The sequence below is a fragment of the Hylaeus anthracinus genome, unplaced genomic scaffold (assembly GCF_026225885.1).
Source record: "Hylaeus anthracinus isolate JK02 unplaced genomic scaffold, UHH_iyHylAnth1.0_haploid 11994, whole genome shotgun sequence".
Classification (NCBI taxonomy): Eukaryota; Metazoa; Arthropoda; class Insecta; order Hymenoptera; family Colletidae; genus Hylaeus; species Hylaeus anthracinus.
Window position 1 is genome coordinate 3,821,032 of NW_026534341.1, and position 24,072 is coordinate 3,845,103.

At 35.9% G+C, this 24,072-nt stretch overlaps 5 protein-coding genes across 6 annotated transcripts; 2 read left to right on the top strand and 3 right to left on the bottom strand.

Annotated features, from left to right (window-relative positions):
* Nucleotides 1–265: 265 nt before the first annotated feature.
* On the bottom strand, nucleotides 266–13,409 carry LOC128888319 (uncharacterized). Of its 2 annotated transcripts, none has more exons than XM_054145050.1 (6): nucleotides 13,050–13,409; nucleotides 6,791–7,504; nucleotides 4,423–4,690; nucleotides 3,787–3,888; nucleotides 1,257–2,090; nucleotides 266–746 (listed from the first exon to the last, which is right to left on the bottom strand). In XM_054145050.1, exons 2-5 carry the CDS (start codon nucleotides 7,280–7,282, stop codon nucleotides 1,276–1,278), a joined length of 1,677 nt encoding a protein of 558 aa, XP_054001025.1. In that variant the 5' UTR covers nucleotides 7,283–7,504; nucleotides 13,050–13,409; the 3' UTR covers nucleotides 266–746; nucleotides 1,257–1,275. The 2 variants fall into 2 exon arrangements, with proteins under 2 accessions (XP_054001025.1, XP_054001027.1); XM_054145052.1 differs by having other exon boundaries at nucleotides 1,257–2,075; nucleotides 13,050–13,405.
* A 1,090-nt stretch (nucleotides 13,410–14,499) lies between these two features.
* Nucleotides 14,500–18,634, bottom strand: LOC128889079 (protein spaetzle). Its single transcript, XM_054146400.1, has 6 exons — nucleotides 18,055–18,634; nucleotides 17,246–17,327; nucleotides 16,943–17,070; nucleotides 16,415–16,474; nucleotides 16,154–16,257; nucleotides 14,500–15,638 (listed from the first exon to the last, which is right to left on the bottom strand). The coding sequence occupies exons 1-6, from the start codon at nucleotides 18,085–18,087 to the stop codon at nucleotides 15,437–15,439; spliced, it is 609 nt and encodes a 202-aa protein (XP_054002375.1). The 5' UTR covers nucleotides 18,088–18,634; the 3' UTR covers nucleotides 14,500–15,436.
* Nucleotides 18,635–19,260: 626 nt separating this feature from the next.
* LOC128889080 (PEST proteolytic signal-containing nuclear protein-like) lies at nucleotides 19,261–20,906 on the top strand. Its single transcript, XM_054146401.1, has 3 exons — nucleotides 19,261–19,387; nucleotides 19,963–20,162; nucleotides 20,235–20,906. The coding sequence occupies exons 1-3, from the start codon at nucleotides 19,351–19,353 to the stop codon at nucleotides 20,475–20,477; spliced, it is 480 nt and encodes a 159-aa protein (XP_054002376.1). The 5' UTR covers nucleotides 19,261–19,350; the 3' UTR covers nucleotides 20,478–20,906.
* Nucleotides 20,903–22,094, bottom strand: LOC128889081 (40S ribosomal protein S26). Its single transcript, XM_054146402.1, has 3 exons — nucleotides 21,959–22,094; nucleotides 21,113–21,421; nucleotides 20,903–20,980 (listed from the first exon to the last, which is right to left on the bottom strand). Exons 1-3 carry the CDS (start codon nucleotides 21,959–21,961, stop codon nucleotides 20,948–20,950), a joined length of 345 nt encoding a protein of 114 aa, XP_054002377.1. The 5' UTR covers nucleotides 21,962–22,094; the 3' UTR covers nucleotides 20,903–20,947.
* Nucleotides 22,095–22,741: 647 nt separating this feature from the next.
* Nucleotides 22,742–23,829, top strand: LOC128889082 (protein aveugle). Its single transcript, XM_054146403.1, has 3 exons — nucleotides 22,742–23,103; nucleotides 23,264–23,377; nucleotides 23,451–23,829. Exons 1-3 carry the CDS (start codon nucleotides 23,065–23,067, stop codon nucleotides 23,625–23,627), a joined length of 330 nt encoding a protein of 109 aa, XP_054002378.1. The 5' UTR covers nucleotides 22,742–23,064; the 3' UTR covers nucleotides 23,628–23,829.
* The last annotated feature ends 243 nt before the right edge of the window (nucleotides 23,830–24,072 follow it).

The following is a 24,072-nucleotide window of genomic DNA, read 5'->3' on the forward strand; positions in this document are numbered from 1 at the left end:
TTCGAACACGCACACGTACCGCACAAGACTATAAAAGTTGCCCCTGAGTGATGTTCACCATGTTGGAGAAATCCAGGCTTTCAGCCAGATAATGCATTTTCGTGATAGTGATACTATCAAGAGGTACACAGTTGGACAGTCGAGTAGTAGACTCGAGTTTATGAGTTTCTCTTCATCGAATCACTAATTTTTCAAACATTCTTTTACACTGTTGAAAAGAACAGTTCATAAAGAAGTTAAATGGAAAAGCATTATGAAAAAGTATTGAAAAATAATTACAACCATCGACGGCACTACTGGTTAGTTAATTATTCTTTCAATATGTTTATGAATTGTACTTTTACCCAGTGTAAAAGTATTCAAACAAATGTACAGTTCTATCGAACGAAGATTCTAAAATCTAGCCTCTAGCTCGACGGACCAAATATGTACCGCCATTTATACAGTTAACGTGATACAACATTTAGATTGACAGTGAAGTGACCTTTTTCAAGAATACCGATCACTGAATCTACATTCCATTCCGGGACATTCTTCTTAGACGTTCAGTAAATGTAACATTGGTGTCGTACATGAGCTCCTTATTGGTAGTCCCCGCGTAAAATTCTGCTAACTTAGCGCAGGAAAACGACACTTTCCTCGCGTTTCTCGCAGTTACCTGGAATCTCCGTTTCTGATACAAATTCAGAGTCGCTTGTGCTCTCTGAATCCACACACAGAGGAGTAGATCGGGTTTGAATAGACCACTGCAACAGACAATACTTTCGATCAAAAAACAGAAGATGAAAAAAATACTTTCTTTATTATTATCAAAAAGATATCTTTCTATTACTGCCATAAACTCTAACAATTTATATTTATATTACATTTAACTGCAAGTGATAAATTCGATAGGGATCATACATACTATGACTGATTTGTCCAACTTACGTAATGAGCTATAATATACACAAGTCCTGCAAAGAGTAGCATACTTGAGCTTTAGAGAGACTAGTAGTGCGGTACCGTGGCACCAGGTACGTCAAAGAAGACATTGAGACGGTCTCATTCGTAGAGAACTCTTGCAAAGCGACGAAAAGCAGAAAGAGAGAACAGTGCAAAAAGTGACGTATATACAATATTTTTGTTTACTTTGCCAAGAATCGCAAAAAAATGCGTACGAATCCAGCGGAATGATGATTTAAAAGATTTTACACGAACTAGGGCGTGATACTTGAGAAATAACCTTGACGACAAAGGTCAACTAATCCAATTACCTGCGGTCAGTCATTTAAATTACACCCGATGCAGTTGCATACGGTGCGCAACATCGACAATGGATCTCCTCTTGCTGGCGGTATTTCTTCTCCGATAGACGCCGTGCGTATTGAAACCAGCTACGGGCTGAAGCAGTCCTGGAGTTGGCCAGTGAGGCGCCGAGTACGGACTCAGCAAGGGTATCTTCAAAGGTCCTTGCAACGCAGCGCCAGGATAAGCGTTCAAAGATGAATCGTGAAAGTTCGGGTGCGATTGGAGTTTTGGAAGATCGTAGTCGACTCCGTGATTTGCCGTCGATATTTTGAACGCTTCTAACGCGGGATCCATCCCGATCGAGAAGCTCGAATACACGGATAGATCGTTCATGGAGTTGTCCCCGCCTGGTAAATCGAAACTGCCTTTGGTGGGAAGCTTGTACCGAATGTGTATCGGTGGATATTCGAGGCTCTGTTGAATCGTGAACGGGCCATGGTGACCTAGAGGAGGACCAGAAGCCAGAGGAGGATACGCTGGATAATCCGGTATTGTTTTGTCATCGTCCAACGTCTGATGATGGATGGGGGCGTCGTAGCTCGATGGCGGATGATCGGGAGGATGGTTATGGGTCGCCGCCTCGTAATTAGGCTTCTGATAGATGTCTATACTCCCCTTCAGGGTGTGTTTGATGTCTTTGTTCACTTCTGGCGGTGGTCTGTGGTAATCGTTCTCCGCGTTCGTCCCATGAGGTTTTCGAGGGTCCACGTCCGAGTGATCGTTGTGTTTCTTGTGATCGACCGGTTTCATCTGTTTCACGATCAGCAGGCCCGCTTGGTCGTCGTCTGTAAACGTGACGTCTGTCAGTCGGGTCTCAATGTTAAACCCTTCGTTTCTTGGGATTGCTATCTAGTCTATGAATTAGTGATATTGGTGATCGGTGTACACGAATTCGGAAAATATCTAACGTTTTATCCAAGGCGATTGTTTAGGGTAATTTTGTGTCTTATTTTAGAAAGTTAATAATAATCGTTGTAGGTTACATTAATATTTTCATGTTATTGCATTCATAATTATTTGAAACAATGTATCGATTTCGTCCTATGTGGTTTAATTTTGTTTATTGTCTGAGTTCATTTAAAATTCAACGATCTGCGCGGCAGGCATAATACAGGCATAATGCAGCTTCCATATTTCTGTCTGTCGTATTAAATGTTGTAAACATATCTACCCTAATGAACGTCTATAATTTAAGTCGAAATGTCCACTTGGATAAAACGTTAGAACTAACTTCTGAAGCATGAAATTATGTAAATTGCAACGAACTGAGATTATCTTGGACGACCATTGTTGTAAAGTACAATACTGCAATCACCTTGTTAGACCTTACCAAAGTATAGATATTAACCAAAAATCGTGAAATGAAAGATTAGTATGTTTAGTATTGTATCGTTTGCCTGCCTTAGAAAGCGAACGCATTAGGACGAGCATGGGACAAAAGACGGGAATAAGTTCCAGTTTCTAAGGTTCAATTACTTTCTTGCATTGTTTACAGAGAGAGACAATCACTGATTACCACATTACACACACTGATACATTTAATAATGTATCAATTGCAACATACCATTCCACACACATTTAAGCACGCTTACACATTTCCATTAGTAGAAGAAAGAATAGATTGTTTATTGCACACAGAGATCAAAATGTTATGCTCGTCTTGTATAAACGAGAGATATCTTTATAGTCGTTACGAACATTTAGGTTCTCTTCAGAAATAAGCAACTGAAAATTTTTAAGTAATTACCTTTAGGTCTATATTCCGAGTTATTTATTTCCGTAGAGGACCCACAAGAAAGTAAAGTTTTAATCGCCCTGTGAAGACTATTAAAATATTTATCGAATACAATACGTTGCACAAACGTTTGCAATCCACGGAATAGATCACACAAGAGCGAAAGTGGATTAAAACGTAGCCCGAATTTCAAGAATAATGAGAGACTCTCACGGAAGTGATTCGACGCGCGCAAAGAAGAATAAGCCATTCATCGCAAAGACGTGCAATTCAGAGATCTAATCGTTCGAATAATCATTCGAGAAGAGCCTCGCGCGACTAAAGCGGAACCGAAGTTCAAAGAACCGAAATAGAATAATCGCTACCAGAATTCAAGATGCCATTACGGAATACACGAGTCGGCTACCAGATCCCACTCGATCGCTTTATACAGAGGAAAGTTCCGGAGATTAGAATCTGGTTTGAAAGCGAAGGCGGTTCTTACTTTCTTTATTTCAAAACGTGCGACAGACTCCTCCAAGATTCCGCCCTTCTCACCGAATTTTTTTTTTTTTTTTTTTTTTTCAAGCAAACGCCAATCGATGCCGTCACACGTTCGAATCAGGGGCTGTTATTTATTCTCGCATGCATGCCACGCTAACGACGTAATTGACCACTGTGAATGTAATTCCTACGAATTAAGCTTTTAGGTGTGTGCAGGTTGGATGTATTAGCAGCAGTGCGTGGCAATAAACACGCCTCGTAATTATAGAAAGTCTTACCGTTCGAGGGCGATTCGTAATTCGCGTTTCCATGGTACTCTTCGCTTGGCTCGCTATATTCCTCGACGCCAGGCGGTGGTCCGTCGTAGGATTCGTGGTGACCTATCGTTTCATTGCGAAATTAGTTTCGGAATGCCTATAAAGTACGTACAGCAATATACAATGTAAACATACGAGGGCGCGTGATTGGTAACCGAATGGCAGCCTGGTTTATTTGGCATTAGAGCAATTCTCTTACCTTTCAATCTTCAATTTACTCCTATTTATTCAAAGTGTATGTTGTACAGTGATTCTTCAGGTAAAAAAAAAAAAAAAAAAGAAAATAGATTGAAATGGTTAAAGAACTTGATCTTTCTCTCCTGATCTCGAACATCTCCAGTAATAACAGACAAGAGCGTTGCTCTGACACCAAATACACTTGCATTTATATCGAGTTATCAACCACTTTTGTGCATTTCGATACTCGGAGCAAGCAAGACTAGCGGAGAAAACACTGAGTTTTTTCACAATAATTCATAGTAATCGTACTGGAAAGATTTGTAACAAAAAGGGAATACGGTCGATGAAAAAATATACAGTTGTACAGATTGTCGAAATGAAAGAATATTTCTTGCGTTCGTGTTTTTGAATACTTACCAATTTCCGGCGGATGATCGTAAGCATAACCATGGTGAGGCGGATGCGGAGGGTATGCGGCATTCTTCGCGATAGTCCGCCCCAAAGATGTGATCGCATCCCCCGTCGTAATAATCATTTTGCTTTTCGACGAAATAAGGTAACCACTTCCCTTGATAAGCTGACCTTTCAAAGCAATCACACCGCCACTTATGGCTTTTACCGCTTGCATTAATGTGCTAATGATCGCCTTTTTGAAGTCCCAAACGTCGAACGCCTTATCGCCGTACTATTATAGAAAAATTCGATTAACCAATACCACGCGTGTGCAAATCAATAGAAATTGCGATTTTAATCTACACTTTATTGAATATTGTGAATTGCTCCATACAGCATTGATTATTATAAAGAGGCTTTATTCTAATATATATTTATGTCTTAGAAGTAATTGTGCGTCATCTGTCCCCATTCTTTGCGTAGCTGGCATTTGATTCATACATAACGGCGCCAATGCAAAAGTTTCAATTGATTCCTATCGAAAGTGCGATATAAATGGTAATTTCAGTTTTCTTATTCGGTATTATTTTCTTTCGTCGCCGTATCGACGTTTCATAAGATCCAGATTCCGTCCAGGTTTGAACTAGGATGGCAGGATATATAACGATTAACCTGTTTCACTCGACGATTAATCGTTGTAAACATTAACGATCGTGACATCGAGTTATGTTCATTCAGATAATCCTTACCACTGAACTAATTCGACTGGATCTTACGACAGGTGTAAAAGTACCGTTTTCATTGCGATCGCGTAAAACGTTACTGTCGCATTGAATGACACGTCATTGTTGTTTTCTTTTTTTATACCTTTTCTTATTTGTTGTGAAAACCTTGCTCCACCAACGTTTAAATAAGAGGCGCTCCGTGACGAAAACCAGCTTAGATTTCCCTCCTTAATTGCAACCACGACGACCCACATAATAGTTTTCTTTCGTGCGGTTAATATTGATATATCGTTTGTACTACGATCCTACGTGAACTACACTATTCTAGGATTCTTCCTTCGCTAAAGGTAAATAGTTATCGAATTTTAATTCGTTAGTTCGTTCAGATAATTCCAAAACTGCGTCTATACATTAATCGCGGGAACTTCTGACATTTCGAAGAAGTTATATAAATATTAAGATCGATTCGTATTACACGAGTTAAAATATCAAACTCTTCGCGTCCACGAATTGACTTTCATTCGCAGAAGGTTGCATTAACATTTTCTATGGATGAAATCTTATCGATATCAGCGTTCCCAATCATTGCTCGTTTTCGCGCGTTCAGACTTCCGTCGACAGGTAAAATTAATACATTCTGTAATCTCGACAACAAAGCACAAGCTGCGCTTTTGTCTGTTGCTGTGCAACAAGAAGTTCCCCGTATAGATCACCGCCTTTCGTCTCGCCAAAAAAATATCGAGAACCTTTTGCTACTCGTTACAGTGTTTCTCAAACTTCGTCTATCCGTAGACTAAGAGAATACGCAGACGTAGAATTATTAAAGTAGAAGTAAATTATTATTCTTTAATATGTTTTTAAGCTGTTTTATGGAAACTTGTATATATGCACGGAAAATTATTCCTCATTTAAATTTCTTTTACGTTATCTATTAAGGCGATATACGAATTTAGCTGTCTTGTATGTGGCTATTTAGAATTTGTTTACAAGTGTACTTAACAATACGATTGTTATTGTACATTATTCAATCATGACATTTAGTTTGCCCGTGTCTTCTAGTAAAGAAAACTATATGAAAATCTTTCCTATTTCGTTACAATACGTTTAAATCTTTTTTTCACGGTGTATAGCCACGATCAGGGACACTCTCTGATTTTGATAAAACTTTGCAGGTTTGTAGTTTGGCGAAAAATAATGTCAGATATTTCTTTCTTTTTATTTCTAAATAAATTCCGTATCGTTTTTGGCGGAAAATAGTCATTCTTGTTACGTATACAAAATTAACATTATCTATTGTTTACCATGCAATTCATAGTGGTAATCTTCAGCTAATTGTAAATTTAAACTAAAAATTCCTCAAGGTGTATCCTTTCCTTAAAAGGAATTTCCTTAAAAACTTATGAAAGCATAAGCAGCGCAAGATTGTCTGTAGCAATTTATTCATTTCATTCCTATCGAAACTCTATAAAGAACATTTCGAAATAAATACATATCCCATTCGACTCTTCTTACAAACCTGCAAAGATATCCTTTACGAGCGCCTTCTTTGCGGATCACAGTTTGAGAAACACTGATCAGAAACCTAATCGAACCGAATGTGCTCTGCTCGAGCCCGTTGTCGTCGCACGTAAAGTAGCCTCAAGTTTTGCGAATAATTACATAGTTACCGAATAAACTTGTCCATATTCTGGCTTGTTCTGGTTACCCGAAGAAGACGAGCTCGATGAGGAACTCGCGTCCGACGCACTCGAAGCTGAGATCGAGGACGAACCTTTCGATGCACTGCTCGATGCACTGACGATACCGCCAATTATACCTTTGGCTATACCGCCAATCAAGCTCCCCGATCCCTTTATAATCGATCCGGAATCGGATCCAGACGACTGGGGTGGCCCGTACTGTCCGTCGGTGTGCTCTGGCCCGTATCCTCCGTATTCCTCCGGCGGTTGTCCTCCACCAGGTGGTCCCTCGTATCCGTACCCCTCGTATCCGTCACGTTTCGTCCCGTAACCACCCTTGGACCTCTTTCTCCTCTCCTGCATCAGCGCCATGTACTTGGGGTTCGCCAGCAGTTCGATCACCGCTTCGCTTCCGCCCATTCGTTTCGCGATGTCCTTCTGTAAGTTCTCGGGCAGGATCTGATAGATCTCGAAGGCCATCTGCCGCTCTCGGAGCTCCGTCTTGGGATCCTTCGCCCCGGTCTCGAGGAACTGCCATTGCTCGTCGGACGCGCCTTGGTCCGACGAAGACCTCCTGCGGTACGGCGCCAAGCGTTCCAATTGCGCTGACGCGCGTGCCAACAGATCTTTCTCACCTGATTCCGTGCTCTCCGACGTGACGACGACAATCGAATAGCAGGCCAGTGCAAACAGTTGCGCCAACTGAAACCCATCGATACGCCGTCAGGGTAATTTCGCGTTCAGCCGATCACTATTTGCAATCGGAAGTAGGAATTTTGATGGAATTTAAATATGACGCAGTCCGCGTGACGCGTAATTGGGAGGAGTTTAAGTTATGCTGCGGTTTGATTTGTTGAGGAAGTACGGGGCAGTGGGAGAGAGGTGTAGAAATAAAGTTTTGTCATCAAAACTACCGACCGTATCGAGTTGTCTTGTTTCTATTCTCATCAAGGATTGGCCTTTTGAACTAAAGTAGTTAAATCGTAAAGTCGTTTTCGCATTGAAAACATTATGAACGGGTTTACTTTGCACCATCTGCTTTTAAAGGTCGAGAACGAATTGCACGAATCCTTTTGTTTATCGTTGCTGTTAAAGTAAATCAACTAATACCACCTAGACTAGGAGTCGGTGTATTATGTACGTGTGATTATCTTTTGTTCCTTCCTTCTGTGTGCGCGTCTTACAATTAGCTAAAAGCCACGTCTTTTGTGTTTTACCTTTTGTATTTCCAAACCTTTCATTTTGTCTAATATATCGACTGTATTTGATAGCATCAGCTTTGTTTTCTTTCGGTATTTTCCAACAATTTCCCTTAAAAAATCTCTCCACAAGCCAGGCATCAAACGAAAACTTTCGAACAGAACTTTGCAGAACATTAAACTTGAATATAGGAAATCGGAATAATCTCCGATTAAATCGAAGGAGAATGAAATAGTAACTCGAAAATCCTAACAAACATCGCTCGGAATCTATTTGTCGCATTTCGTAGTATTTCTCAGAGATAATTCCGACCGAGAACCGCTCGTCATGTCTGTGCTCGTTAAGTTATTATCGAAACAAGCTCGATGGTTTATTGATGTCCCCACGGTAATTTCAGTTCCGAAGTGAATTTCATGCGTCCTAACTGTACGACGATCGATGGTACTTGCCCATGACAAATTAGCTACGACGAAATGTTGTAATGTATCCGTGAATTTGCAAGTCAGTCGTGCATGTAGCGTAGGAACGTGAATCCAGCAAGTGGAGCAGTTCTTGGTGAAAGTAACACTAGGACGAGCGCGGTGCAGGGTTCCGCTTTAGAAGATGTCCGTGTGTGTGACCGCAACAAACAGTGATCTTGACAGAAAATTGCTGGTTTCACGAGTGGTATCGAAGGAAAAGAAAAAGAAGAAATTGACGACGACTGGCACATAAAACGATGAAAAACATCTACACGTATTGAAAGTCGATGACACATATATTTAATAAAACGATGAGTGACGGACAAACAAACAAGTCTACCCGTTCGTTAGCAAGAAAACAAAAACTGTATAAACGTGTTCGTTCTAATCTTCGTCTAAACGAATAGCGATATATCTACGAAAACGTAAGGATAATTCAAAGAACCTGAGACATATCGAATGCGATTAGCATGGAAAAATGTGATCGACGACAAGCTTCAATTTATATTTAATGATACGATAAAAAAACTTCTAAGTAAGTAAAGCTAATTTTGTTATTAATTGAATATATTTAAATATAGAGAGTAATATGAAATCCAAGAAAGAATAATAATTGGTAATTGTGATAACAATGTTTCTATTACGCAATGTAATGTAGTTTAAATGTCAGCGTACTGCGACGAATAGAACTACGGATTTTAAGAAATTCCGATTATTTGAAGAATTTCTCATTCGTATACTTTTATTATTTCAGTAACTGGTTCTCCTTCGTGTGTACACTGAAAGTGCAACTAATTTAAACTCGTTCCTCCATATCAGCGGCGCACAAAGTCCGGCTTGTGAAGTATTTTTTAAGCAAATTCAAATATCCATGCGAAAGGAATGAAGGCATAATTGTTGGTATAATTAAACAAATTTAACTTAAATTTGTGTGGAAGATTTTCAATCTGAAATACGGATAAGAATATAATCAATTGAACGATAAAAGTCGGAATACTATTATGCAACTTTCTACAATTTTATTCGGGTCAAATTCTATCTAATCTAAAAAAATCTTGTTTTTGAGAACTAAAATCAGTTTCATGTACGTTTTTTTATCTCAAGAAGCCAATCGAAGTCTACCGACTACCTTAATAAAATCCTTTTACATAAGTTTGCCAATTACCTAAATTTAAATATATTATTTTATCTTCGTTCTGGTATGTAACTCGGGCTGCTGACAATTTTATTTTATTTTGCTTAGCCTAGTAATGAGAAAGGTCGTGGTCCACTGCTCTATACAATCACTTCACAGATTAAATAGAAATCTCGAATTTAAGTTTCCTCGCGAGAAATCTGTTTAATTGCAGGGGAAAAATATATATCTAGAATCCTAAGAAATTTTCATTCATTACGCACTCAACTGCCCTCATTTTGTACTGTTATTATTCATAAAAGTGAAAATTGTCTGCGACCGTGTTACTCTCAATTGCTTTTTCGCAAACTGACAGCGTGGAAATAAGCACGCGAAGAAGAAGTAACAAAATTCAACGGTGTGTGGTTTTTAGAACAATTCTTGATACGCTATATACAGAATAGACGAAGAAAAACATCATTTCGAGCCATTGTGTACATCATCAACGTTCTTTCGTCGTTAATTTTATCTGCCCTTCTTGTTTATGTAAATTTTTTTTCTTTTCCCAGCACATTACTTTTACATGGAATAATACTTTTTTAAGCGACTTGCGATATAAAATTTCTTTGACGATTAATATTGACACATTTTTACTTCTAATAGATTTTGAAGGTGACTCAATACATATACTTGAAATCTCGTGAATTAAATTAGTTTGCAGTATAGACTGCAGTGATTGGTTTTGGTTGATTAAAATCATTATCAACATATATATATATCGACGTAATAAAGCATTATTCGATTGCAAGACAAATACGTTTACTTCTACCGAGCTTACGATCACTTTAAAAATGTTCTTCGTTCTTTTTTCTTTAGATGAGGTTTCATAAATTTCATCTAGGACTCCCTGGAGGTGTAATGCACCACTGCGAGTTCAATTTATACTCGCGGTCAATCGAGTAAACTATTAGTGCAGAGGGTCGAGCTTAATTATTTCCGCATTTTTGGGATAATCGGTTCGCGAAAAGGGAGTTTCCACGGTCGGAGGAAAGTGATCAAAGCGTCCTTGGTCTTGCACTTGATAGAGTCAACGTTCGACCCAGTTACCATACGCTCTTACACGAAGCGTTCAGACTTGTACGCTCGTCACGATTTCTAAAAAACGTCAAGCGAGCCGGTAGACAGCAGAAACATCACCCCAACTGAAACTGCGCGATCCTTTCGAAAGAAAGGTATCCCACGAGGTAAATTGAAGAGATCGCTTCCGGTTATCGAGACGGTCCAAGCTGATGACTTTCATCGCTGGCTCAACTTTCTTTGCGCTTTAACGCGTTCGTTGGACCTCTCAAATTCTACTCCGTATGAATTTATTCAAATTAATACCGACTTTCACGAAAATCGCTGCCCGTTTCATTGGCGAATCCACGGAAAGGCGAGAACGCGGCTTGCTCGTCTCCGCACATCGACTTTCGTATAAGGCGATTCGATGATCGTGTAATTTACTCATGAACACCAGAAATGGTCAAGATTCCAGATAATAACTACGGAATAACGAATAAAAGATACAAATGATGTTCGATTTGTTAATATTTCATTCGATGTTAGAGTTTCAGCGAGACAGTTTATTTAAGTATTAAGTGTGCGAATAAATTCCTGAAGTGATTTTTTATTTCTCATCTGTTATTTCATTAAAATTTTGCCAATCGTTAATGCATACTTCGATCGGTGTTCAAAATAATAATACATGAAACAAGATATACGTCCTTTCGTGTCATTTTGTTCTCCGAAAGAAAAATAACTATTAAAATTATGTAACAGACAAAAAATTAGTCATAAATAGAAGAGACGACGTTAACGAAGATGTTGATAATTAAAGACTCGGACACTCCGAAGAAGATACGAAGGAAGAGCATTCTCGTTTGTGAGTCATCCTCCATTGCACTTTTACCTTCGTGCGAAGATCAAGGGGAGTCAGAGTAACGATTTCTCCATTGTTGTGTGTATAAATACCCGCGAGGGGTTACAAACGTGTTTCACTTTCACATGGATGATAAACTCTCGATCAGACCGCAGGAAACGAACCACAGAATGAAACGGCAGCTAGACCCCTATCGATTCTCACGATGGAATGAAATTGACCTCGTAAGACAAGGAAATAGCCGAAAATCTTTAATTACGAAGCAAATTTGAAAGCTGGCGTGCCCGAACCCGAGGGATAGAATTTCGACATGGAATATTGACACTTCACACGTGGACCGTGAGGAATTCTGAGCACAATGATCTTGGAACGCGTACCTTCATGGTTGACTTTCACGGTAGATCGGTAAAAGGATCACGGCACTCTCACTGAACTCACTGGCCATCGCCAACGAGTATTTCCTCTCTTTATACCGACTCCCACCTTTTTAGTGTTGCAGGTGAATGTCACACGGTGGTCCGAAATCATAAAAACCCGATCGAAAATCAAATTTTCCATCTGTTCGCTAGTCTACAAAATTTCAGCGACACGTATCGATAACCAGTCGTTCAGAATTTTGATATAAGCGTTCGAAATGGGAAAGAATCGTTTACTTCGAAAGGTCCGTGTTTTCTTACAATACTGGCATACTTCGAGCAATTGACTCTTGCTGAAGGATAGGATTGATCGGAGTTGAATGATGTAGTATCGATGACGGTGGTCTCGGTTATTGATACGCATACGATATTATTCGTAAAATTACATTTTAACATTTCCAAAAATATAACTCAATCTCCAAACATAAGTTTAATTGCTACTGTAAAGGGAAGATTGCTCACAGGTTAAATTCAGACGGGTATTATTTGGAATTTAAATAAAATAACAACGGAAAACTTTCCTCTCTTTACTAGAGTTTGTAGGAATTACAGAAATTAACAAAATAATTTCGAAAAGTTAAACAGCGGAAACAGTGTATGGTTTATTAGTGAAAGTTGGATCTTTCTACGAGTTGTTTACCTACAGGTATCCTTTTGGAAAATTTCTATTCATAAAAATGAAAGGAACATAGAAAATAAAGATATTCAATTCGACTCTGGTACATAAGTGCCGATCGTGTACTGAAAATTAATATGTGCAATCCTGATTCGTCCATGGGAGTATGAAACGAAAGAGATGCTATGTCAATATACCGCATTCTTTCAGTGTTTTTTCTTCGTTTACTTTCATACTTCTTTCCGGGTACAACTTTCGCTTTACATTTATGTATTATTTATTTTGTAATCATCATGCGTAATGCAATTTTACATTTCTTGCATTTCTGGCGTTCGAAGCATTGAATGAATATTAATTCCGAATATTTTGGTTTGGTCTAGGTATAGGTTTACACACGTTTGCATGTGTTTCTATTGTTTATATAGGTGCATAAAGTGCATAAAATCTGTAGCCTAACGGTAACACTTGATCGTCTAATTTCTCCAACTAAGGTTGCATTTAACAGTCATTAATAATAAGTACCTGTTCTTGATTTGCTCTAATTCTTTCCAGTTCGATGCTCGTCTTGAAAAATTGCCAATCGTGTCGTCGGCTTGCTTTCTTCGATTGCACTCTCAGTCATAAGTAGGCTCAACGCGACAAAACTTCGCGACGCAACTCGTTCACGCGCTATTTGCATTATACCAAAATACTTTTCCCTGGGAAGAAAAGAGAAGAGAACAAAGAGACGCGTCTTTCCATCGAAGCTCTTAAGTCGGAGCACGCTAATGAAAGCAACCCAGTGAAATGCAGACATATACCGCGGAATGGCGAACAGCCGGTTTCGTTTGATTCTTATCGAGCGACTCCGTCGTTTTCATATTTTCCCCTCTCTGGTACAGTTGTGGATGGATCGAGTGATTGACAATTCGCTGAAAGTGATATAACGGGGAAGTCCAGCCACACTTCCGTTGACGCACGTAAAAACCAGATTATTGAATGATCGAAATGTGTAGAATTTTTAATTACATCCGAACTTTTCACTCGAGATCATATGTATATCACATGTTTCGTATTTACACCGTATTTCTACGATCCAGCACTATTACACGACCGTGTATTCGTATATCCACACGTTGCATCACTAGATTGTCAAAGTTGAAGCATTTATGACAAGTAGATTCCCTCAGGGACTGTAGTTATGTTAAATTGTAGCTACAGGACGGGATTAACGATCCCAAGATACCTGAGCTATAGAGGATGGCCAATGGGCCCCAACAAACATGTAAAGGAATCTAACGTAAGAAGCGAAGAAATGATGTAAAGCATTGTAATGTAAAAAGTTAAGGATGGACGAATAACAATAGATGAAGTTGTTAGATGTGCCACAAACTCTTTTCCTGTGTAAATGTAATCTAAATCGCAGCGTGTCTAACTTTTGTTTTATTCGACGAAGCTTTCCTGTTTTTCTCAACAAATGGTGGCTGATGACAGAGAAAATGAGCGAATACAACAAGCCAACCGACTCAATCTTCCAAGGAAGTAAGAACGGCTCGTAGGAACGAGAAAGTACCTCAGGAAGAGGTTTTAGAGGAAGAAAAGGATTTACTATACTATATGCTTCTGGAATAGTTAATCAGCTACGAGTTCTAAAATTCCCATTTCGTGTACCTGGTAACCTGGACTTGTAACCTTAATACTATTTCTCTCCAAACAGCATTTTTCGAGATGGCTTATAAAACATGGAACTGGTCTGCCAAAAAGTTAAACAAAAATGATTAATATTATGTCAAAGACACGACGGTAGAAAATTCTTTTTGATACGATATACTCGTTGAATTGTAAAAATGTTGTGTCCCGAATATTCTGAATAGAAAGCGAGAAAATCAGACGAATTCTATTGTCATTTAAATTCAGTTTAAAGTGTTCTTAATGGATGAAGACCCTTACGTATATTCCGAGCGAAAGTCACGTTTGTGTTCTGTGAGGTAGCGAGATGATTATACCGAACAGTACAACGTATTGTAGGTATAATACGTTCTCATGAATTTGATCGTTTCCTGACTACCCCCATGTATAATTTTCCTATTGTACTATATCCTCTTACGATGGTCATTTCTGTCGTCATTAGCTTCAACTTAGACATAACGAGGAATTATTCTTCTAACAAAATTGATCAAATTTTAGCTAGTTCAATACTAATCAATCCTAAAAGAATTTTATTAAATTAAACATGCTTACAATTTAAATTTTCAATAAAATAATTTTACTGAAAATTTCTTTTATGAACCACGTTGTTTGATCCATTTATTTTCTAATAGAAGAATGCTCCAAATTTTTGAATGAAAGTGTATACATAAATTATTAGAGGATGAATTGATTTGAAGCGAGAGAAATCGTTATATAGCGATAAAGCAGTACAAATCAAAACATGAATCGAAGAAGAATAAGAAGGCACAGCATGTGAAAGGCACAGCATTAACACGATGTCTACTGTAGATACAAATAAATATTTCAGTGAAAATTGTAACGACCTCGGTGAGCTACCACTAAGTTGAAAGTAGAATACAATAAAAAGTAATTGTCGATATAAGAAGATAAACGCTCATTAAACACAAATTTCTATAAGCATCATAACGGTTGAAGCGAACGTCAGGTGTTCAATTTAATAGAATCGTACACACCTCGTATCTATTTATGTATTTTAAACAATAAGAAAAAAATTGTTTGACAATTACATTGTTCTGATCACGTGATCTAAAGTAAACAAGTTAACAAATTTCTTACAATGAATTCATTTCTGAGGACACATTGTTCCGCCTTCAAAATACCAGTGCGTTCGCATTTCCGAATGTAGCTTAAAATCTATACTCGATATTTAAACAATCCGTAATTATTTACATTTAACAGTACGCTATTCAATGATTCGGTTAATGTCTGTACGCCTTCAAAAATTTGACGCCTTGAAATTCGATGTGACAGCAACAACTGGCTGGAAATCGAAAGGTTTCACGACTTATCGAACCATTTTCGGCTACTGCCCAAAGTTGACGGTGAAGGTACTTTTGCCTGCACTTCGTAACGTAGCCTTCGGCGAAGCCCTCGATCATCCTGCATGGCTTGTCTTCGTCGCTGGAAAGTTACAAGTTGCACTTAAACTTGACTGACACGGAACAATAGACAAGATGATAGCCGGATCAAGCTTTTTAATTTTACGTCGATTGACCATAAGTATAAATATTTGTATAATGATGGGCTACAATCAGCTGACCATATAGATATTGTTTTACATCACAATTTTTATATCTCGTCTGCCATTAACACGTATATAATACAGGAAGCAGCATGTCGACGAGTTTCGCACACGTGACGCAGCCAGAGAAGACTATGCAAACTTTCACGAAGACCGTCACTTTGATTGCAAACGTAATTTCGACGTCAATGCTCGGAAGCGTATATTTATATCTAGAAGTTTTCTGAACAATTTCGTAATAGAAAAATGTCAAGAAATGTAATGGAAAACAAAGTAGTTACTTCTTTAATTATATCCCATGATAGTACGGTACATACGAAATTTCGAAAACGTCAGTCATAGAAATTTTTGTGAATTTAAAAATTACGATAGGTTGTATTATAGCGATACTCACATACATGTTTCGACGCGTACACTTTGCGTCCAGTTTTCGTGGTTTATAATATATTTCCAATCCTTGTCTTTAGTCAGAGCAATCTTAGGAAATACAATTTGCTCCTGCAACGATAAAGAACGTAATTCATCTGCGGAAAATTGTCTTCGAAAATAAGAACTTTATGGTTATATGATTTTATTCGAAAACATTGAAGGCTTTAAAACTCCTAACTATCATAAATAATATATACTTTTTTCACTACATAACGTAACAACTTACCGAAGACACGCAAAGCGGTTGTTCTTCTGGCTCGTCTTCCGGGCGCGAAGGTGTATCTAGCTGTTTGTCAAATACATTCATACAATAGAGAACAAATCAATGATTGCTTATAAAATTTAGGTATATATTAGATGTGTCAAATTACAGCTAATTTGACTTAACATTACGGTATATCATTTCGGTTAATTCATAAATCTGTTAATTAGCGGCAGTAAAAATTGTTTTCGATTAATAGATAACGAGTAGAAACATTGTACAATAGCAGTAAAATCACTGTTATGTGAATTTAAAATAGCATTCAGTTTTTCGATCAACTTAAAAAAAAAAAAAAACAAAAGAAAAAGAACTTCTTCGTTCTTCGTAAAAGAACGTAATTAATAAGAAAGCAGAATTCGTAGCTTCATAAAAAATATACAGATTGTTTTTCATTGTATTAGGTTAGTTAAAAATAATGTCCTGCGATAATATCTAATCAATATATTCTTTGATGAAGTTTCCTTTGATATAAAAGTTAAGCAAATTACAAACCTCGTCGCCGTTCGTATAGAATCGAATGTAAGGATTATTCTGTAACGCACTTCTTACTAGTTCTGATGGATAATTCGGGATAAATTCGCAGAAAGTTGGATGCTCGCAAATCGGAGATCTATCAGAATCTGAAAAACACCCACGTTAGCGACTCGTACACCGTTTTATTTGACGAAAAATCATCGAAGCGCAACAAATATATTGAGAAGAATTAGATGTCAAGACTCGTGGTTTTCAGTGAGCAAATTGTTTTGATATTAATAGTAAAATAATATCTAATGTAATTTGTTGAGTAGAAAGTACCTCGATCTACCCCCTCGGATGGATTCAGTTTCGTCATAGCAATACTAAATTGTTGACGATGGCCATATGCTTCGTATACCAACTGTAAATAATCGTTTTCGCTGTAGAATCATTTTCAATTCAAATTACTGACAAATTACTCAACTTTCCTCGTCGAAGTGGATTTCTAATATAGGTTTCTAGTCTTTGAAGCACAGGAAATACCGTTCCATTGATGCATTTGTAGTAGGAATTTACAAAGAAAATTTTTAATTATTTCTACGTTAGGAAAAATTGATATTTACATTACACAAGATCGATTTAAAAATTTCATTGTCTGCGAAACGCGTAAAATACATTTATTCATTTTTAAAAATATCAATATTTAAATTTGAAAAATGCTGTACAAGTGTTGTTAATTAACTATTGGTATGACGTAAATGCAGTTATTCGAGGGATGATTGCAGAATAAAGGAACCGTCATGTTACGCATCTCGATCGTTTAGCATTGTTGTTCGCGTTTTAAATTAGTAATAAGGTCATCGAAGATGATATTAACTTGTGATTTAGATAGAAATCGGAACGATAGACACCGACATCTAATCTTATCTATAAATCCCGTAAATACTTAGTTTAATAAGTGTTTATATACATCTTAAAAACTGTCTTTGTTTGATTATTTATTTATTTAATTATACATTTGTATTCGTTTCAAATCTTTAAAATTCCATAACTTCAACGCGTGGTATTGACAACTTCGAAGTAACAACACCGAATAGAAAGAAAGAGAAACAAATTGAGATTTAAATTAATTATAACGGATGTCTCACCAGTAATAACATTCCTTCCAGTAACGCTAGCATGTTTTTTTTTTTCTTTGAATCGTTACACCCACGAATTCGAATCTCACGTTTACTTAAAAAATCGTTCACAACACCAACAGAAATGGCATTAAAAAGTATTGTAAAAGCATAAGTTATGTTTCTTGATTATTTTAAAATATTCGCGTGCGGTCGCTATCAACGATCGAGTTCGTTTACTCGAGCAATTAAACTACTTGTCTGAGATTTGCACTTGTCAGTATGATTTACGTATTTTCTAGGAACACAGTTATTGGGACACTTTCATGGCTTTTCGACGACTGATCTCATCTCCGTAGCTTTATATCAACATTTACAAGGAAAATGAGATTACGCCGATACATATTCGTTTGCCACTATCGCTTTATACGCTTCATTCGATTTCTTCAGAGTTTCCTTAATTGATTCAAGTGACGTAATATTGTTCAGAAATGGGTACAATTTCATTATAACAATAAATGATGTATAAGACCAACGTGTAGCCATTTATTCGTCATGTTTATCTGGCTAATAAGTTCGTTGTACAATAATTCATTTTACGATTAAAATTCCACGTTTTATCTTTTATTTCCTATTTAAAGCATCAGGAATTGGCGAATTTTTACTAAATAAGTAATGTCGAAGAAATAGTCTATATAATAAGATAGAGAACAAAATTGACGAATACATGTATTATATATGTATAGTTGCAACTATAAACGGATATTTGCACATAAACGCACAAAATCCGCGGATTTTTTGGCACAGTGGAAATACAAAATTCTTTTGGTGGACACAATAATGTACTTCACTGGAATTCAATGTTATCGTTTCTCATCATTAATGTCGATTGAATATAGTCATCAGATAAGACTGACTTCTAACGTGACGTCTAGTATCAACGTCTAGGTCAAATTTCAAACCGTAAATATATGTTCTGTGAAATTTTAATTTGAAATTTTTTAATTCGTTTTACTTCCATCTATGAAAAAAAGCAAGTACGGATAAGAATTAAAGTGCCTATTCCACATAAAAGTAATATTCGAGACAGTTCAATAGAGAAAGAATTGAATTATGAAATTTTACGCGTTTTTGAAAATATAAAGGTAACTAGGCAATCGATATTATATAGGGATAAATTAACGGCGTAAAATTCATATACTTACCTCTCCAAATTTCCCTATTTGACGTGGGATAGGATCACCAGAGTGAAGTAAACCGCAGTTACTAACGTTAAATTGCTTCAGGTCGGTCGATTTCGCATTGCGTCCAAAGAAAATCAGAAAAATGTCGAAGAGGAATCCAGGGGACGAATATAGAAAAGGTTTTATTCATTTTATTTATTATCGTATCACTTGTATTAAGTGAAATAACATTTACTTTCTACTGTGTTAAAGCTGTACCGTATTCTATTCACGATTTGTTTTCACTATTGATTTCGTACCTACAGTCTTTAACGTGGAAAAGGCGAATTTTGAATACATAATTTATAGAGTCACAAGCAACGCAAGACAATTGTAAGAGAAAACTGTTTTCGTAGTGTATTTCATTACCTAAATCTCGTTTCTTACTTTTCATGTACCATTTTTGGGTGCACACATCCTACAACCATGTGCCAAAGGATGCATCATATTAGTAAAAACGGAACGAATATTAGTCTTATCTAATAAAATTATCAAGTAAATATGCATTGTATGCTGTATTATTCTAAATAATTTTAGAACACGTATATCATACAAGTTTACTTTCGTTCATTCGTCTGCTCCATTTATTTTGAATTTAATTCAGATGGCTAGAATTACAAGGATCTTGTACTAAGCATGCCGCTTATATATTTCCGGTTAAAGAAACAATGTTGTTTAACTTGATCTGAACTTTGCCAGTGTTTGACGTTGTCAGGGTCAAGTGTCTACAGAGCAGAGGACTCCAGGGGGGATGACAGAGGAAGAGATCGTTCTCCAATTAGATCGGACGACCGTTGTGAGACTTCCAGCTACAATCAGACTGATGCAAAGAAGCAAAAGCTGGCATTTGCATTTGGGAAAAAAAGTGGAGCGGAACAAAAGAAGGGCATTCAAATAAAGTTGGGTTCAACATCGGTAAATACATAATGTACAAATAAATTTTCTCGTGCGTATATCCTTCTAAAACAATTGAAATATTGTTTTTAGAAACCTACTGTAAAACCAGCACCTGTACAAAGGCCAACGGTAGCATCAGTATTCAATACAGACGAAGAAGATGAACCCGAAGAAATGCCAGCAGAAGCTAGAATGAGGATGCGAAATATTGGTCGAGAAACACCAACATCGGCAGGGCCAAATTCATTTGGTAAAACAAAGCAAGGATTTTGTGACTCTAAAAAAATATTCGAAAAGACGCTCAAAAAAGCAATGGAGGAAGCTAATAAATGACTCCTTCCTTCGTCTATCTTGCAATTATTGTTAATTGTATATTAATTTTACATGAAATGCAACAATTAATAGCAAGATTCTTGCTACAATTATATGCAAAATATTTTTATGAATTTTATGCATCATATTGGCAAAAACTAGATACAATTTCCATCACGTTTGAATTCGATTGAATACTAGCTACGTGCTATGGCTTTTATTATGTCTGCACTTGAAATGTATTGTTTTGCCGTGTAAATCATAAATAAGTATACATATGTAATAAAATTATGCTTTGTAATTTTTACGAATGTTCATTGCCGTCGCGTTAATTTTGAATCATATAATAAAAACGATGAAATGACTTTTTTTAGATATAGGAAAGTAATAAAATAATTTATCTTGTAACATGTAGAGTATACGATATAAATAAAAAAGAATCCAAGTCGATTTTAATTTTTTTATTTTTACTTAAAATTTACATAGCACAATTATTTTCTGTTTTGCTGTCCTTGACGCAAATCCTAAACAAACAAACATTGAATTAGTTTATTAAAAATTAACTATTGAAAAGAATGAAATGCATTATATTTAACTATTGAATAAAATAGTTAAAATAATGTAACTTCTACATTTATGAAATTTTTAATAATTACCCTTGGGAAATTGCGGACTGGTGGAGTTCTAATGCGACGATTTGCTTTAGATCTATTGCGTACCACTTTAGAGTGAATAGCGCAAGAAACGCAATAATGCAACTTCGCATATAATTTGGGAAGCTGATAGGCAGAATAAAAGCTTGCCTCTGTTATGTCTCTAACAGCAGCTGCTTCCACAATGTTGCGAATAACAAATTTCTTAATCGCTTTATCTTTCGGTACACAACGCGCACAATTTGTACAACGAACAGGATTTACATGGCCACGGCCATGCTTGGCACGTCCACCGTTTCTGCGTTTGCAGGTCTGAAAAATGAAAAAATTAAATTAGTGTTTGTGTGTGAGTGTATGTGTGAAACAATATACATTATTGAATATTTATTGGAAACAGTGCAAGTATTAAAAATACTTCTATTCTTGAACATCCCCGCAATGTTTACAAAATTTCTTCGCGAAAGTTATTCACTATTTATTACTTTGTCTGTTACAAATTTTTAGTGACATTGCATGTGGAGGTTAAGATAAGTAATTCAACATTTAATATTTTGTTAAAAATACGAACAGCACATAGTACAATATTATAACCCTGTACACTTTACACGTTATCTTTACACAATTTATAAATTCATATTAATAAAGAAATATTATATGTATACACGGCGGCAACCACATGGCTCATAATCATTTGATATTTTTGTACTTCACGAATGTCACAATTATCGTGAAACATAATTTAATATAAAGATTTCGAATTATTTTACAAATAGAACCATCTATTATAAAACTGCACTATGCATAATACAATAAAGTAAAGCAATTTTAAACAACAAATAAGAGAGATACCATTTTGTCTCGTTAGTTACAGAAGAAGGATCGGATACGTTTAATGGCAGTACATCAAAGTTGGTGAATCAAATCAGTTTACTTCCGTTTATGCACGATGTTAGTATTCAATTTCAAATTGTATTAACACATGTACAGATATATTTCTGAAATATTTCAAGTCATATAGTTTATTTAGATAGTCACTGGTAAAATATTACTAACAATTATGTCTTTCAATTTAAAACTATTCGCATATGACTTTCGTAGTTACAGTTTCAACTGGCTAAAAGTATTCAGAAGTATTCTTGTAACTTTGATACCGTAAGAAAGTTCGTTATGGGTTATTTCAAGCTCGATTGTTATTCAACTACGACGAAGATGTATTTATTTCAACAAATATGTTTTAAATTTCCCATTTTTTTCTTTTACAGGTTCTTGGTTGAAATCGAGCGCCAGTTACAGCATCGACGCCATGATGGTTGCCGTTCAATTCAAACGAAACTCAAAGTTTGATAATTTTGTACTTTGTTTAAACAAATGTGTTACATATTTATGTGTATTTTTACCATGTTTTACTGTAATTTTGTTCATACTTCGTCTGAATTCTTATCGCTAGTATCGTTCAAATCTGATTTCATCCAGACTCTATAAGGTTGGTTGTCTTTTTTGATGCTGTAGTTTGTGATTTTCCTTTACTACATAAGGGTTGTTGGGTTATTTATGTTTTTTACTTGCAATTTGCTAATAGTTAGTAAAATTTACATACTCTCTAGATGCTAGTAACATGGTATTCTAATTTATGGTGGATGCACTGCATAGTAATAAAATGGTGTAGTTACATGATGATCATACAGAAAAGAATAACAATAATTGTAATTTTCTAAGATTCATTTAAATGTTTTTTAATTTTACGTTCTGGTATAATACAGTGGCATAATTCCAAACGGTGTCTATATCTTATATCATTTCTTAGAAGTACGTCTTTGGAAGAAAATGACATCACACTGTACTTACTGACAATATCTTAAAATTGTCCCTTCTGGCTTTATTTTTTTCAATAATGTTTATATTTCTTACAATCAAGTTCTGATTGTTATAACTTTATATTTTGTGTTTTAAATAAAATGGTGGAAGAAGTAGTTAACTCTACTAATAAGTTAAAGGTATGTTAATTTTCTTGTGACATTAGATTCTTCCTAACTTTTGCAAATACTATCATTGGAAATTAATGTATTCCATTTGTCTTTACTTATTTCAAAGCACTTCTGCTTTTCCTAATAAAAATTTGTTTCTTATTATTTGCAAACATGCCAACTATTGTAGAATAAAACTACTCGACCACGACCAGTTTATCTGTGGAATGTGTTAGATGTACAAAAATGGTTAAGGAGGCACTGTAGTGATTATTACCAATTGTATCATGAAAAATTTTTATATGTAAGTATTTTGTGAAGAAGAACGCATATGTTTAATACAAATGTATGATCAATGATATATATGTTTATTTAAGCATGATATCACAGGAAGAGTATTGTTAAGAATAAATGAAAATATTTTACTGAGACTTGGAATTGATAATGAGCAACACAGAATGGATATTTGGAGAGAGATAATGAAATTGCATCTTAAGACTGATATGTTAGAAATCAAAGATATTGAACGACGTAATAATATGAATTTTGATTAAAGTAATTGTTTTGATAAACTAAATGAAGTCAATAATGTGGATAAAACAGCTTTATTTTTCATATTATCTTACATTATGTGATATTTTACACCTTATAGTGATAGTATGATTCTGCTTCCTATATTTAGAAAATTATAACAATTGTATAAATGAGTTCTGTACCTTAATACATAAGTATAATAAAGTATATTTTGTATCTCAATTATAGTTTGGTTTCTACTCATACAAACTATAACACGAAAAAATATTTGTAAATCTTAGTGTATAAATGTGTTCTATTAGTGAAGTTTCGCTATAATGAACATAATAAGTCATTAATTATTTTTTCATTTATCAATAGATAGAGAGTAAAAGATTCAAATAAATAACTTAATGAAAATTTTATTTATTGAGAATAACTGTTCTTGATGAAGTTTGTTGATCAAGTTTAAGCGATATTAAGAAA

Coding starts and splice junctions, on each gene's coding strand:
- LOC128889079 (XM_054146400.1), bottom strand. CDS start 18,087: ATGCTAGCGTTACTGGAAGGAATGTTATTACTG. Junction 17,328..18,054: donor TGGAAGGAATGTTATTACTG/GTGAGACATCCG, acceptor GATTATTTACAG/TTGGTATACGAAGCATATGG. Junction 17,071..17,245: donor ATCCGAGGGGGTAGATCGAG/GTACTTTCTACT, acceptor GGTGTTTTTCAG/ATTCTGATAGATCTCCGATT.
- LOC128889082 (XM_054146403.1), top strand. CDS start 23,065: ATGGTGGAAGAAGTAGTTAACTCTACTAATAAGTTAAAG. Junction 23,104..23,263: donor ACTCTACTAATAAGTTAAAG/GTATGTTAATTT, acceptor CAACTATTGTAG/AATAAAACTACTCGACCACG. Junction 23,378..23,450: donor ATCATGAAAAATTTTTATAT/GTAAGTATTTTG, acceptor TGTTTATTTAAG/CATGATATCACAGGAAGAGT.
- LOC128889081 (XM_054146402.1), bottom strand. Junction 20,981..21,112: donor CAGTCCGCAATTTCCCAAGG/GTAATTATTAAA, acceptor TTGTTTGTTTAG/GATTTGCGTCAAGGACAGCA.
- LOC128889080 (XM_054146401.1), top strand. CDS start 19,351: ATGTCGAAGAGGAATCCAGGGGACGAATATAGAAAAG. Junction 19,388..19,962: donor AGGGGACGAATATAGAAAAG/GTTTTATTCATT, acceptor TGACGTTGTCAG/GGTCAAGTGTCTACAGAGCA. Junction 20,163..20,234: donor TAAAGTTGGGTTCAACATCG/GTAAATACATAA, acceptor TATTGTTTTTAG/AAACCTACTGTAAAACCAGC.
- LOC128888319 (XM_054145050.1), bottom strand. CDS start 7,282: ATGGCCTTCGAGATCTATCAGATCCTGCCCGAGAACTTACAGAAGGAC. Junction 4,691..6,790: donor AATATGGACAAGTTTATTCG/GTAACTATGTAA, acceptor TTTCTATAATAG/TACGGCGATAAGGCGTTCGA. Junction 2,091..3,786: donor TTACGAATCGCCCTCGAACG/GTAAGACTTTCT, acceptor CCCGACTGACAG/ACGTCACGTTTACAGACGAC.